This window comes from Neomonachus schauinslandi, chromosome 5, assembly GCF_002201575.2.
Source record: "Neomonachus schauinslandi chromosome 5, ASM220157v2, whole genome shotgun sequence".
Classification (NCBI taxonomy): domain Eukaryota; kingdom Metazoa; phylum Chordata; class Mammalia; order Carnivora; family Phocidae; genus Neomonachus; species Neomonachus schauinslandi.
This window is the reverse complement of record NC_058407.1, coordinates 90,827,944-90,842,702: the sequence shown is the minus strand read 5'-3', so window position 1 is coordinate 90,842,702 and position 14,759 is coordinate 90,827,944. Positions and strand designations below refer to the sequence as shown.

The 14,759-nt window shown below is 40.2% G+C and overlaps 1 protein-coding gene across 1 annotated transcript in view; it reads right to left on the bottom strand.

The window, feature by feature from the left end:
• The window catches only part of GRIN2B (glutamate ionotropic receptor NMDA type subunit 2B), a 417,812-nt gene that overhangs the window by 275,029 nt on the left and 128,024 nt on the right, over positions 1-14,759 (bottom strand). The window contains exon 3 of the mRNA XM_021690583.1: positions 1,912-2,340. Within this exon, the coding sequence (XP_021546258.1) occupies positions 1,912-2,322 (411 nt within the window). The 5' untranslated portion in view covers positions 2,323-2,340. The remainder of the gene's footprint in view (positions 1-1,911; positions 2,341-14,759) is intronic.

Genomic DNA, 14,759 nt, shown 5'->3' with positions numbered 1-14,759 from the left:
ATGAACAAAAGAGCCCAGTCTCTCAACATGGGCTGCGTCTTACACCTCATATGATCGATTATATTGTTATTATGCATTTGTAAGAGGTACAACAGAGAAACAACTAACCAGTGTAACCAATAACCTTTTCTACAAGGGCGGGAGGGCGGAAGTGCTGAAATATTGCACGATAGCCTGCATAACCAAAAAAAAAAAAAAAATTATTTTCACCTGTCATGCTCTCAAGTACACACTTATTTATGATTCAAAAATTTGGCTCATCCATCTTGGCCTTCTTTCAGCACAACATTGTGCTCTCAGAATACCAGTGCTAAAATATAACATAATCAGCTAAGGACAATGATGTTAAAAAAAAAAAAAATCTACCTGAAGCAAAAGCTCAAGGGGTTTGTCACAGTTGGTCTATATTTTCTATTCTGCTTCAGTTTATCCCACCTCTCTCAGCATGGGCTTCTAGTGCCATAATTTGTTTTCTAATGTCTTTACCTGTGCCCAGGTCAATGGAAGAATACCCTTCTCATATGCAACCCACGGTCCCTCCATTGAGTACTTCAACTTGACCTTTCCTAGACCGAATAAAGGAAGCTCCCAAACAGAAGACAGTCATCTCTGCCTGCTGCCGACAGATGGCGGTAGTGATCACACACGGTTACTTGAGCCTGCTAAACTCTGCACTGTAGTGGTTCTCAGCTGGCCCAGGAGCATGCTTGTGCTGTCAGTGCTAGCTTTTGAGGTATTTACAAACATCAGTGACCCCACTGCACGTCCTTTAAGTACAGAACTACAGACAGTTTTGAAAGTGATGGTAAGAAGCAGAAGATGACAAAGCAAAGATAGAGACCATTTAAAAAACCCAAAGTGATGAGAGCCAATAAATCCTGCACTTGTGATGAAATGAATCATTCTAAGGTATGAATAACCGCAAATGACAACGCCCATGTGAGAAGCACTGTACCTAAGCAATGAGCAATAATCAATAAAGCAAGGAGAAATCTCTGAATAAGTAAAAAATGGAAAAACCAAACAGAACCACAAACAAAACACCTTCTGCGCAACTAGAGAATAAACATCACTGTCAGATCCTAATTAGCTTGTCAGAGAAAGTTAACCTCACGTTAACGCAGAAGTCTACGATTTCTTTGAGGCCTAAAGCTGCGGTGCGCAACCTTAATCACATACTAGAATCATGTGGGAAGCTTTCAAGAAGCCAGCCGTCCAGGCTGCACTGCAGGCCAACAATCAGAATCTCTGGGCGTGGGACCCAGGCATCAGAAGTGTTGAAAGCTCCTCAAGTGATCCAATGTGAAACCAAGGTTAAGAACCAATGCCTTCAAATCTAAGCGTGGAGAAAATGCAGCTGCTACTGGTTCCATGGATTAAAATCCATTCCAATGTGTAGATCCCCGTGTGACACGCACAGACACCTTAGCAGTAAGTACTTCCCTATGACATTGGTATCTGCAAGGAGACAAATAATCTGCCTCAAGGGATTTTTTCTTTTTATAGTCTTGAAGCTGGCATGGGGCGGGGGGGAGTAGAATATGTGTTTCCAAAAAAGAACAGAGCACGCCTTACTTTAAAGGTTTAAAGGAGCTATGCACACACATATTTGAAGAAAATGTATCACAGAACTATAAGCTTCAACATCTCTTAGTCATTTCAGTGAATCCATTTACAAACAAATGGACACACACACCTGTTCAAGACTGTAGGTGCTCTGAATACCTGCACCTTTTCCTCACCTTCATCTCCAAAGGAAGGGACTGATCCCTGATCTATCTACTTACTCAGAGCATTCTGGTTACTTTCCATCTTTCATCATCAAGTTTTACATTACAACATATGTGTCATTCAGTTCTCAATACAAACCACCCCCGCCCCCAGGTTCTCCTCCCTGTAGCCCTCTTTTACCTTATCTGCCATTATCATTGAGGAGCCTCCGTGGATGCCCAGGATGGGGGTGAGAGTCTGGGCTGAAATGAAGTCAAGGATCTGGGCAATGGCCTCCTGATCTGTGTCGTCAGCAAACACCACGCCCTGGATCTTCCGGTCAGACATGAGATCACAGATGCGGGTGATGATGCTCTTTGGGTCAGTCTCATTCATGGCTACCAACTCCACACGGGGTACCACAGAGAGATGGTGGAAATCATCTTTCTCGTGGGCATCTTTGATGGCCACCTCGTCGGAAGTGCCCACGAGGATGACAGCAATGCCGATGCTGGGGGGGCTCTTCTGAGAACGAGCTCTGCTGCCTGACACGGCCAGGACAGCCAACACCAACCAGAACTTGGGAGAACAGCACTCTGCTCTGGGCTTCATCTTCAACTCGTCGACTCCCTGAAAACACAAACAGAGTGGTTAAATTATGACTTTACTCCATGACCTATCTTTGAAGGGGCTGGATACTGCAAGTCAAGGGCCTTATCTCCTTTCACTGATCATCAACCCAATGTCTATCTTCAAGCCCAGTCCCTGATCTCTAGTATCTGCTCAGCAGAATGGGAGAAAGAAAATGAAACTTTCAAAAACATCAGGAATCCTTAAGCAAGACAATAAAAGCTATTGCTATGGCCATCAGCAGCAAACAGGCAAAAGAGGGAAAGAGGACGCAAGTGGTCCAGGCAGTCATGCCAAGGTGGGGGTCCCTCTGGTGCTGTGTGATCCCTGGCACTTCTGCCACAGCCCATCCTTGAATTGCTCTTGGGCCAAGGGAATGGCAGAGACCAGGCAAATGAACTGCAAAATGGACTCAGGAGAGGCTAAGAACAAAACATGGTCTAGATAAGCTGACTATTGGGAGCTAAAGAAACATAAGCCCCTTTACTTTGTGCTCACCTCAAAGAGGACAAGAGCCTGAAAAATTCTTCAGCAACTCTTTTAGTAACTGACTTTTACTACTACGGGACAACAACAACAAAACACCATAAACCAATACATGGACAGTACTTTAAAAAACATCTCAATTGATCCTGACAATAACCCAAGAGGGGAAAAAATAAGAAAGATATTATTATTCCCCTTTTATGGATATTAAAGCTAAGGCTCAAAGGAGCTAAGAAGTCCAACACTGTGAACCAATTAAGTGAAACAGACACGAATCCAGATCTTCTGGTTTTTACGTCAATTTACATTTCATTGCATTACACCACAGTGCTTCTCACATTGTCAATTATTACAAGGAATAGGATTTTTGTTTTTTGTTTTTAACTAGGCTCAAATTCATGACCGTGAGATCAAGACCTGAGCTGAGAACAAGAGTCAGATGCCCAACCAACTCGGCCACCCAGGGACCCCTATAAGGAATAGTTTTATTGTGATTTGTTATACATCAAAGTATGGTGATGTGGACAAATACTACTGATATCTGTAGTAATGTTAGAGCCATGTTAGAAAAATTTTTCATGGCATCCTATAGCAACGACTTCCTTGAGATGACTGATTCCGTGTTTGCACATAATTCACCACCTTTTACCTATAACACACTCCTGCATTTTGCTTCCCCATATGCCCCTAAATCTTACACTATGCACCAGACTGAGGACACAGCTCCCTATGGAGCTTGGTCATTTCTCTTTACATTTCTCAGCATTCTCTAAAGGCTCTTCTTATTTAAATAGAACTGATCCTGCTTATGTTGTTTTGACTTGTTTTAAATAATCATTTATGGCACACCTGTTATACTCTGTGCACTGTGTTAGGCATTTCCTTATATGCGATCTCTTCAGTCCTCATAGAAATCCTATAACTTAGTCATCTTTATCCCCATTTCTCAAATGGAGAAACTGAAGCTGAAAACAGTTATGTAATTTTCCCAAGGTCAGTGATACTATAATACCAGCATGCCAATATGTAAACATAGCATTTTTGTTCTCCAAGGAAGTATTCTACAAACTGTACCCAAAATCAGAAGCAGGGATTTTCATTCTTCTACCAAGATCAAGGATGAAAGTGCTACTTAATATCTCCTACTTGCATGAAAGGAAAGGTAAGATACCAGGGATCTAAAAACTTTGAGAGTTTGAGAGTTCAACTAACAAAAAGAAAACAATGAGGATATTGAAAAGAAAGATAAGGAAGCATTCAGTCTGAGCAGACTGACTGCAAAGGGCATTAAGGATTCAGGAGTGAGAGGCTGGGGACATTTTGTGGCTGAAGAAGCACAAAATCCAATCCAGTTCTTGGCAGAAAACATTTTGGAACTCTCGCTGTGGTGCTCATCCTTCCACACTGCCAAGAAGGAGAGCTATATTGATCGTCTTGTCTATTGCTTATGAATAAGACGTGTAGCTCAGTGGTTCAACCCTGAGCACAGTTCACTCCTGACAGTCTTCTGGTCTCCGTGAACCCTGGAAACCCAGGTCAATGAATTGTATCCAACCTAGCAAGAGGCCCAGGGCCTGCATTCCTCGTCCTGGAGCTTAAAGCAAAGTAGTGCTATATGGGGGTGAGCGGCACTGAACATTCAGGGGAAGACAGATAGGTTGAGCACCTCAAAGAGCTGTTGGCAAAATAATAATTATAAGAATAATCTGTTCAATTTCAGAGATTGCTTCTCAGGAAGAACTAAAAGATTTCAAATTTGGCAAAACCAGCGGCTAGCTTCATTCCAATGAGATTCTGATCCTACACTGACAAGTCCCTAAATCAGATTCCTTCACACTGAAAAGTGGTCCACCCTGCCATGACAGTTTATTAACTTTAATGCACTCTACACTCTCCCACTTTGATGTTTTATTTGCTCTTTTTAAAGTATCTCTTGTGTTCCTCTATTTCTTCTCACACAATATATTAGACTTTGTTATGCAATGGCTAGTTGTGACACCCAAAGAATAGAATCTGGTTTTACAGAGCGTCTCTTTTATACTAAGGACAGAGCAGAGCACTTTACAAAGCAATACATTAAGGCAGATACCAGCAACAAAGGGGCGGTGAGACAAACAGAGAAGCTGCTTTGAATACAAACTCAATTTCACACATTAGGAGGGGGTCAGTTGAGAGAAAGCATGCTGTCCAAGGTAAGCAAATTGCTTTTGCTCACTTCCACAGACAGACCACAGTTAGTCTTGATGCAGCTGCTTGATGCAGCTTTGCCCCCAACCCGCCCCTGGACTTCACTCTCCCTTGGTAGAACTGAGCGCTGTTGCCTTGGGCTCTCACAATAGCTTGCATGTATCGACCTAAATACCTGCTTATTATAACCATATGATTATGTGACTGCCTCTCTTAACTAGTTGGTATTCTCCCTGCAGGCAGGGGCTCTTAGGCTCAGTCACCATTTACGGAGCCCCTACTACCTGGGCAAACATTGTTCTTGGTGTGGGGGATTCAAGAGGCACAGGCTCTACCCTCCACAGTCTAAGAGAAGATATATACGAAGAAGACCTCTTCTCATTTCTATTTGCATGCTTGCGATCTAGCAGGGCCTCACATACCATAGGCAAGGACTCAATAAATATAAGCCACTGAGTTTCTACCATTATAAAATTGTCAATATTTGACCATTTTTACCTATAATAGTAGCCTATATTACACATTATGTACTTATAATAACATTTTACCTGTAATTTACCATAAAGCCAGACTATTATTGCCAGGTAATTTTCCTGTATTATTAAATCACATATAAACATTTTTAGTCATAATCCTTCCCTATATTATAAAGAAGGAACCTGATCTTCTGAGAGGTTATAAGTAAATGACAAAGTTCACACAACTAATAAGGGATGGTATTAAAATTTGTCTATCCCCAAACCCTTGCTCTTTCCTTTCTCCTACCTCTCAATATAATAAGAGTATATGAATAAATGAATACATGAATGAATGAATGAATGAATGAACAAAATCACCAACCAAAACCCAATTGCATTTTGATACCAGGTCTGCATTAACTAAGTCCCTGAGGATGAACAAGTTGCCCAATCACTGTCACCATTTCCTCGGCAGGGAAATCAGGATATATGCCCAACCTAAATACCTGAAAGAGTTCTTGTGAGGATCAAATGACAGAATGTATATGGAAGTGCTTTGAAGAATATAAAGTACTCTATAGATGCAAAGGATGTTACCTTTAAGCTTCTACAGAAGTTGTTCAAGGAGACTAGCTATTTGTGAAAGCAAAAAGTCAGCATGTGGGAGATGGTAAGAGAAAGGCAGACCGAGGCTGAGAGGAATATTAACAGGAATGTCATGGGGAGCAAGACATATTAGCTCACTGACCGATGTAACTCCCTGAACAACATGCTTCAGGTTAGCAGCAAGCTTGGCTTGCTTACTTGGCTGCACTTGGCTTGCCAGTCAAGTGCAACAGAATTCAAGAGTCATTCAGGTCAAGGTCAGTAATGGCAATCAGGGGAGCTCGGCACCCCCAGACCATGCCACCCAGAATTCGGGCACCGGGGTGCACAAGCAGAACCAACAGCAAAGGGGCAGTATTGGAGATGTGACTGCCCACTGCCTGGCCCTCTGCCTCCCTGAAGCACAAGCTGAGTGGTCGTCAGATGTCCAGCAAGCAGAAGACCACAGCAGCTGAGGTTCACGCTTCCGACTGGTACAACATAACTACAACAGGAACCAGTCCACACTTGGCCCACACTGGCTCCAAGGGAAGACACATCTGAGTGAGGATCTGAGCCAATCCTGTCCTCAGAGAAAACTGAGTCCTGGGGCAACACCAACGGGAAGGATAAAATGTGATTTAATAGATGATTAACTCAAATTTTCCAAGCACCATCCTGTAATGCAGTCAGGACCATGCTGTTTGGAGTGAACCAGTTAAGAAGACTGTGATTAGAATATGATATGCAGTGAGAGAAATGAAGATTAGAAGTGCCAGAACTAGGACACCTGGGTGGCTCAGTCGGTTGGGCATCTGCCTTCGGCTCAGGCCGTGATCCCAGGGTCCTGGATCAAGTCCCACATCGGGCTCCCTGCTCGGTGGGGAGTCTGCTTCTCCTTCTCCCTCTGCTGCTCTCACTGCTTGTGCTCTCTCTCTGTCTCTTTGTCAAATAAATAAATAAAATCTTTAAGAAAAAAAAAAAAAAAGAAGTGCCAGAACTATACATCAGGTTCAGTTTCCCAAGCTACCAATAAAAACAGGCCTTAAAATTCCTAACATTAGAGAGTGTGGGGAAACAAGGAGTCTCATACAGTGTAAGTCAAGTGAAGTATAAATGAATATAACCTTCTTGGAGGTTGTAATATCTATCAAAATTTTAATATCAAGATAAAATAAAGTCCATATGTGAAAACATTAGAAGTGACAATGAGAGATGTCACATACTGGTACCAAGAAGTTACAATAATCATAAACATACTGAATCTTAACATCTAGGCTTAACATGTGTGAAGTACGAACTAAAATACCTGGGGAGAAACAGATAAATCCAACAGATGAAATATAAGCAATAACATAAATGATCAAAAAAAACAGGGGCGCCTGGGTGGCTCAGTCGTTAAGCGTCTGCCTTCGGCTCAGGTCATGATCCCATAGTCCTGGAATCGAGTCCCGCATCAGGCTCCCTGCTCAGTGGGGAGCCTGCTTCTCCCTCTCCCACTCCCCCTGCTTGGGTTCCCTTTCTTGCTGTGTCTCTCTCTGTCCAATAAATAAAATCTTTAAAAAAAAAAAAACAAAAACAAAGCCTGAGGGGTGCCTGGGTGGCTCAGTCGGTTAAGTATCCGACTCTTGATTTTGGCTCAGGTCATGATCTTGGGGTCATGAGATCAAACCCTGAATCAGCCCCCCACCCTTGGCACGGAGTCTGCTTAAGATTCTCTCTCTCCCTCTCCTTCTGCCCCTCTCCCAGCCCCTCCCCCACCTCTCTCTCTCTCAAAAAGAAAAAACAAAAACAAAGCCTGAGTAATAAGCTTGTACTAGTTCAGAGATCCAGATATACATGTACCATAGAGAGTACATATTCTTTCAAAGTACATGGAAAATATTAAATTTACAAAACTGCCTCAATAAATTCCAAAGAATCAATATGAAACAATTGCCATTTTTCTATAATGTGACTAAATTACAAGTGAACTTTTAAAGGTAGCTAAAAAAAATCACATATCCAACACTTTTTTTTTTTTAAGATTTTATTTATTTATTTGAGAGAGAGAGAATGAGAGACAGAGAGAGAGCATTAGAGGGAGGAGGGTCAGAGGGAGAAGCAGACTCCCTGCCGAGCAGGGAGCCGGATGCGGGACTCGATCCTGGGACTCCAGGATCATGACCTGAGCCGAAGGCAGTCGCTTAACCAACTGAGCCACCCAGGCGCCCCCAAACACTTTTTTAAGACTGATTACCAAGTAACTCTAAAGTGAAGGGAAAGATTAAAAGAAACTAAAAAACTCTTTGAACAGAATAACAATGGAAACATTAAATATCAAAATTTCTAGAGCACAACTAAAACAGTTTACAGAGAAGTTTATATCTTTAAGAACATTTATAATAAAACAGAAAATGAAAAATAATTAATAATTACCTGAGTCAACCTTAGGGAGAAATTAAATAAAGATAAAAGCATAAATTAATGAAACACAAGCTAAATAAAAGAAAAAACAAAACCAAAAGCTGATTCTTTAAAAGACTACCATAGACAAAGTTCTGACAAGACCAATCACAGAAAATAGAGAGAAAATGTAAATTAAATTGACAATGGAAAAGGGAAAAATAACGTGTGTGTATATATATATATATTATATATATGATGGAAATTTTAAAATAATAAAAGTATATTATGAAAATGAATTGCTTTTAAACGTAATGTATAAATATCTAATAAAAAAAGCAAAACAAGGTTCAAGAAAATATAGAAAATTTAAATATAGTAATAACCATTAAAAAAATGAAATGGTTATCAAAGTCCCCCAGTTCTAATTCACCAAAACCAGTCCACCACCTGTGCACCCCACCTTTGCCAAAATAAGAGCAAAACAGGCATGCATGGTTTTATAGATGAGGCCTACCAAATTTTTTTTTTTTTACAATTTTATTTATTTATTTGAGAGAGTGAGCGAGCAAGGAAAGGAGCCAGGGGAGAGGGGGAGAGAGAATCCCAAATACACCACACGCTGAGCATGGAGCCTTACAGGGGGCTTGACCTCACGACCCTGAGATCATGACCTGAGCCCAAATCAAAAGTTGGAAGCTTAACTGACTGAGCCATCCAGATGCCCAGAGGCGTACCAAACTTTTAAGTAAGAAGTGAAGAGTTGAGCAAAATAGTAAAACAAGGGAAGTTTAGTTCTAAATCTAGATAATTAAGGTAGAAGAAAAGATTATTATAGGTCCCTTTCATTTATGAATATAAAGACAAAAAAAATCCTAAAGAAAATATTAGCTAAACAAAAAATAGTATATTTTAAAAATAATAATAATCATAATCAAGTGTGGTTTATACCAGGAATGTAAGGACGGCTTAACTTCAGAACATAAATCAAAATAATTTACCACCTTAATGGATTAAGGGAGATACTTACATGAATATCTCAAAAAAACTGATGGAAACACATCTGATTAAGGGAAACATTTATTTATGATATAAATGTTAGTGTATGTTTTTAAAAAATTCTTTGATAATAGGAAATGAAGAAGATCATCAATCTTTACCTGGTACAAGAATACACTAAAGACTTTTGATCACATCCATTTTGGCATTCAGAAAAAGGCAAGGTTAGTGGCTAGCTATCACTACTACTGGAAATTTTGGTAATAAAAGAAGTCAAGAAAACAAAAGGTTTTTTTTTTAAGATTTATTGATTTTAGAGAGAGGGAGAGAGAGAGTGGGGGGAGGGGCAGAAGGAGAGGGAGAGAGAGAATCTCAAGCAGATTCCCCATTGCGTGCGGAGCCCAACCTGGGGCTCGATCTCATGACTTCAAGATCGTGACCCTAGCCGAAACCAACTGAGCCATCCGGGCACCCTGAAAACAAAAGTTTTGAAGAATGGGAAGGAAAGGAAAAATAAACTAGCATTATATGAAGATATGATGATTATTTACATAGGAAATCCAACAGAATTTAAAAACTATTATTTTTAACATGGGTACGGTGTGATTGCTAGATAAACAATACTCTTAGAAAACATCAATAACTCTCTTTTAACCAACTAGAAAATATGATAGTCATAACAGCAAAAGCAACTCTAAATTATATTTAGGAATTAACAAAGAATACATAAGACCTCTGCAGAGAACATTTGAAACTCTATTAAAGGGTATGAAAAAAGGCTTGAACAATGTAATCATATACCTCATTCATGGATGTGATCACAATATTATAGAGTTCTATTTTCTCCCGAATTAATCTATAACTTCAAGTCAATCCCATCAAAATAACAGTAGGATTTTTAAAGGAATTTTATTAACTTATTCTAAAATGTATATGGAAGGTAAAGGTACGGAAAGAACTAATTAATTAAACAGGACGTCCTTATCTGAGCCAATAATAAAAGTGTGCCATGAACTGAGAAGTATGATTAACTCAACTCTGCAGAACAGATCCAAAATAAAATTTTTAATTAACATAAATTAAATTTAAGTTCCAAGTCAATTTTGAGTTTTATTTTCTAAATTCAAATTTAGAGGAGCAGAGAAAATGCTGAACCAAAAAGGTACTTTTGACTCAGAATGCTTAGCTTAGGCAATAAATGCGTTCACCAATCATCTGATGCAGAAAGTGTGAGTATCACAGATGTCAAACATGTACTAACTAATGCCACTCTGAAATACAAAACTAGTATCTATTTCTAGCAAATGAATTACAATGCCTTCTATATATTCAGGGCACTTGGAAACCCAATTTCAATCCTCCAAATGCATTTAGGGTCTGCTAAATATCAACTAAACATCATCTAAACATCCTCTAAATCTGTAGAAATAACATATAAAAGGTACGAATCTTTGATTTCAGTTGACTTAGAACCTAAAACTTCTCTCTGCATTGTTATTCCCTCTGCATTGTTGTTCTCCTCAGTCTCACACTATTACCATTAGCCATTACACTCTTTGAGCCTCTGAACTCTGTTGCCCCTGCTCTTTCTTCAGAAAGGAACACGGTAAGAAATCCCTGGTAGTTTGGGAGGTGGGGGCAGGTGCTGAGACTCTGTGCTCATGAAACCAGTGATGAAAGAAAATTCTACCTAGACATCCTATGAGCAGAATGACTCCGTTTCTAATGTAGTGACTGGCATGGCAATAAACAGTGCTCCCTGGTCCTGTTAGGGTATTTACTTATCTAAAGACGCTCTTGTGCAGAACCAACCCCAAATCCGTTTCAACATACTGTAGCCACAACAAATATAAAAAATCAAAGAAAACAGAGACTTAGTTAAATTGCTGCTGGGAAAGTGTTTAATCAGAGAAGAGCAAGACAGACGAGAAGGAAAAGATACAGGTAAACCTCTGACCCAGCAGATGAACCATTAAGTCCTCCTACACAATGCAGGCAAGAATGCCCTTCTAAAGACCACCAGTCCCTTCAACCCCTACAAGACGACGTCCTCATCACTGCAAAGGGCTAATGTGGCACTGAATTCCTTAGCAGAAAAATTTTCTTTCTTAGGACTTCTGCTGAATAAGAGCCTTCTTGTTCTTACTTGGTCCAAGCTGACCTACCATCTGAGCGCCTTCCTTGTCCTACAACACTTCCAATGGCTAAATCCAGGCTTTTTGATCTGAGCTGTTCTTTCCTGCTTTCTGTACAAAGTAGAAGGATTGTTTCTACTGTCACCCAAGTTCTTAACACAAGGGTTGTACAGATAACTAATAAAGGATTATAAAACACTTTCTGTGTGTGCATTTTAATAGAAATGCGTAATACAAACGTAGATGATTATCTGTACTCTTACCAGCAACAGTTCATTCATGGGCTTTTTTTTCCCCTTTAATATTCTGCAAGAGCAGACACCAAAATTGTTCAAAGTTTCTCTTCTAACATCTGCACATGGTTCTTAATTATAATTAATTTATATGCCTCCAAGGACAGTGTGGGCAGCCCTGATGAAATCCAAACTTTTTTTTTTTTTTACTATTTTTTTTTATTCTTATGTTAATCCCCATACATTACATCATTAGTTTTAGATGAAGTGTTCCATGATTCATTGTTTGTGATTAACACCCAGTGCTCCATGCAGAACGTGCCCTCCTCAGTACCCACCACCAGGCTAACCCATCCTCCCACCCCCCTCCCCTCTAGAACCCTGTTTGTTTTTCAGAGTCCATCGTCTCTCATGGTTCGTCTACCCCTCCGATTTCCCCCGCTTCATTCTTCCCCTCCCGCTACCTTCTTCTTCTTCTTTTTTTTTTTTCTCAACACATACTGCATTATTTGTTTCAGAGGTACAGATCTGAGATTCAACAGTCATGCACAATTCACAGCGCTTACCAGAGCACATACCCTCCCCAGTGTCTATCACCCAGTCACCCGATCCCTCCCACCCCACCCCCCACTCCAGCAACCCTCAGTTTGTTTCCTGAGATTAAGAATTCCTCATATCAGTGAGATCATATGATACATGTCTTTCTCTGTTTGACTTATTTCACTCAACATAATACCCTCCAGTTCCATCCACGTCGTTGCAAATGGCAAGATCTCATTCCTTTTGATGGCTGCATAATATTCCATTGTATATATATACCACATCTTCTTTATCCATTCATCTGTTGATGGACATCTTGGCTCTTTCCACAGTTTGGCTATTGTGGACATTGCTGCTATAAACATCGGGGTGCACGTACCCTTCGGATCCCTACTTTTGTATCTTTGGGGTAAATACCCAGTAGTGCAATTGCTGGATCATATGGTAGCTCTATTTTCAACTTTTTGAGGAACCTCCATACAGTTTTCCAGAGTGGCTGCACCAGCTTGCATTCCCACCAACAGTGTAGGAGGGTTCCCCTTTCTCCGCATCCCCGCCAACATCTGTCATTTCCTGACTTGTTAATTTTAGCCATTCTGACTGGTGTGAGGTGCTATCTCATTGAGGTTTTGATTTGGATTTCCCTGATGCCGAGCGATATTGAGCACTTTTTCATGTGTCTGTTGGCCATTTGGATGTCTTCTTTGGAAAAATGTCTGTTCATGTCTTCTGCCCATTTCTTGATTGGATTCTTTGTTCTTTGGGTGTTGAGTTTGATCAGTTCTTTATAGATTTTGGATACTAGCCCTTTATCTGATATGTCATTTGCAAACATCTTCTCCCATTCTGTTGGTTGTCTTTTGGTTTTGTTGACTGTTTCTTTTGCTGTGCAAAAGCTTTTTATCTTGATGAAGTCCCAATAGTTCATTTTTGCCCTTGCCTCCCTTGCCTTTGGTGATGTTTCTAGGAAGAAGTTGCTTCGGCTGAGGTCAAAGAGGTTGCTGCCTGTGTTCTCCTTTAGGATTTTGATGGACTCCTGTCTCACATTGAGGTCTTTCACCCATTTGGAGTCTATTTTTGTGTGTGGTGTAAGGAAATGGTCCAGTTTCATTCTTCTGCATGTGGCTATCCAATTTTCCCAACACCATTTGTTGAAGAGACTGTCTTTGTTCCATTGGACATTCTTTCCTGCTTTCTCGAAGATTAGTTGACCATAGAGTTGAGGGTCCATTTCTGGGCTCTCTATTCTGTTCCATTGATCTATGTGTCTGTTTTTGTGCCAGTACCATACTATCTTGATGATGACAGCTTTGTAATAGAGCTGGAAGTCCGGAATTGTGATGCCGCCGGCTTTGCTTTTCTTTTTCAACATTCCTCTGGCTATGCGGGGTCTTTTCTGGTTCCATACCAATTTTAGGATTATTTGTTCCATTTCTTTGAAAAAAGTGGATGGTATTTTGATGGGGATTGCATTGAATGTGTAGATTGCTCTAGGTAGCATTGACATCTTCACAATATTTGTTCTTCCAATCCATGAGCATGGAACGTTTTTCCATTTCTTTGTGTCTTCCTCAATTTCTTTCATGAGTATTTTATAGTTTTCTGAGTACAGATCCTTTGTCTCTTTGGTTAGATGTATTCCTAGGTATCTTATGGTTTTGGGTGCAATTGTAAATGGGATCGACTCCTTAATTTCTCTTTCTTCTGTCTTGTTGTTGGTGTATAGGAATGCCACTGACTTCTGTGCATTGATTTTATATCCTGCCACTTTACTGAATTCCTGTATGAGTTCTAGCAGTTTTGGGGTGGAGTCTTTTGGGTTTTCCACATAAAGTATCATATCATCTGCAAAGTGTGAGAGTTTGACTTCTTCCTTGCCAATTTGGATGCCTTTGATTTCTTTTTGTTGTCTGATTGCTGTGGCTAGGACTTCCAATACTATGTTGAATAGCAGTGGTGATAGTGGACATCCCTGCCGCGTTCCTGACCTTAGGGGGAAAGCTCTCAGTTTTTCCCCATTGAGAATGATATTCGCTGTAGGTTTTTCATAGATGGCTTTTATGATATTGAGGTATGTACCCTCTATCCCTATACTCTGAAGAGTTTTGATCAAGAAAGGATGCTGTACTTTGTCAAAAGCTTTTTCTGCATCTATTGAGAGGATCATATGATTCTTGTTCTTTCTTTGGTTAATGTATTGTATCACATTGATTGATTTGCGGATGTTGAACCAACCTTGCAGCCCAGGGATAAATCCCACTTGGTCATGGTGAATAATCCTTTTAATGTACTGTTGGATCCTATTGGCTAGTATTTTGGTGAGAATTTTGGCATCCATGTTCATCAGGGATATTGGTCTGTAATTCTCCTTTTTGATGGGGTCTTTGTCTGGTTTTGGGATCAAGGTAATG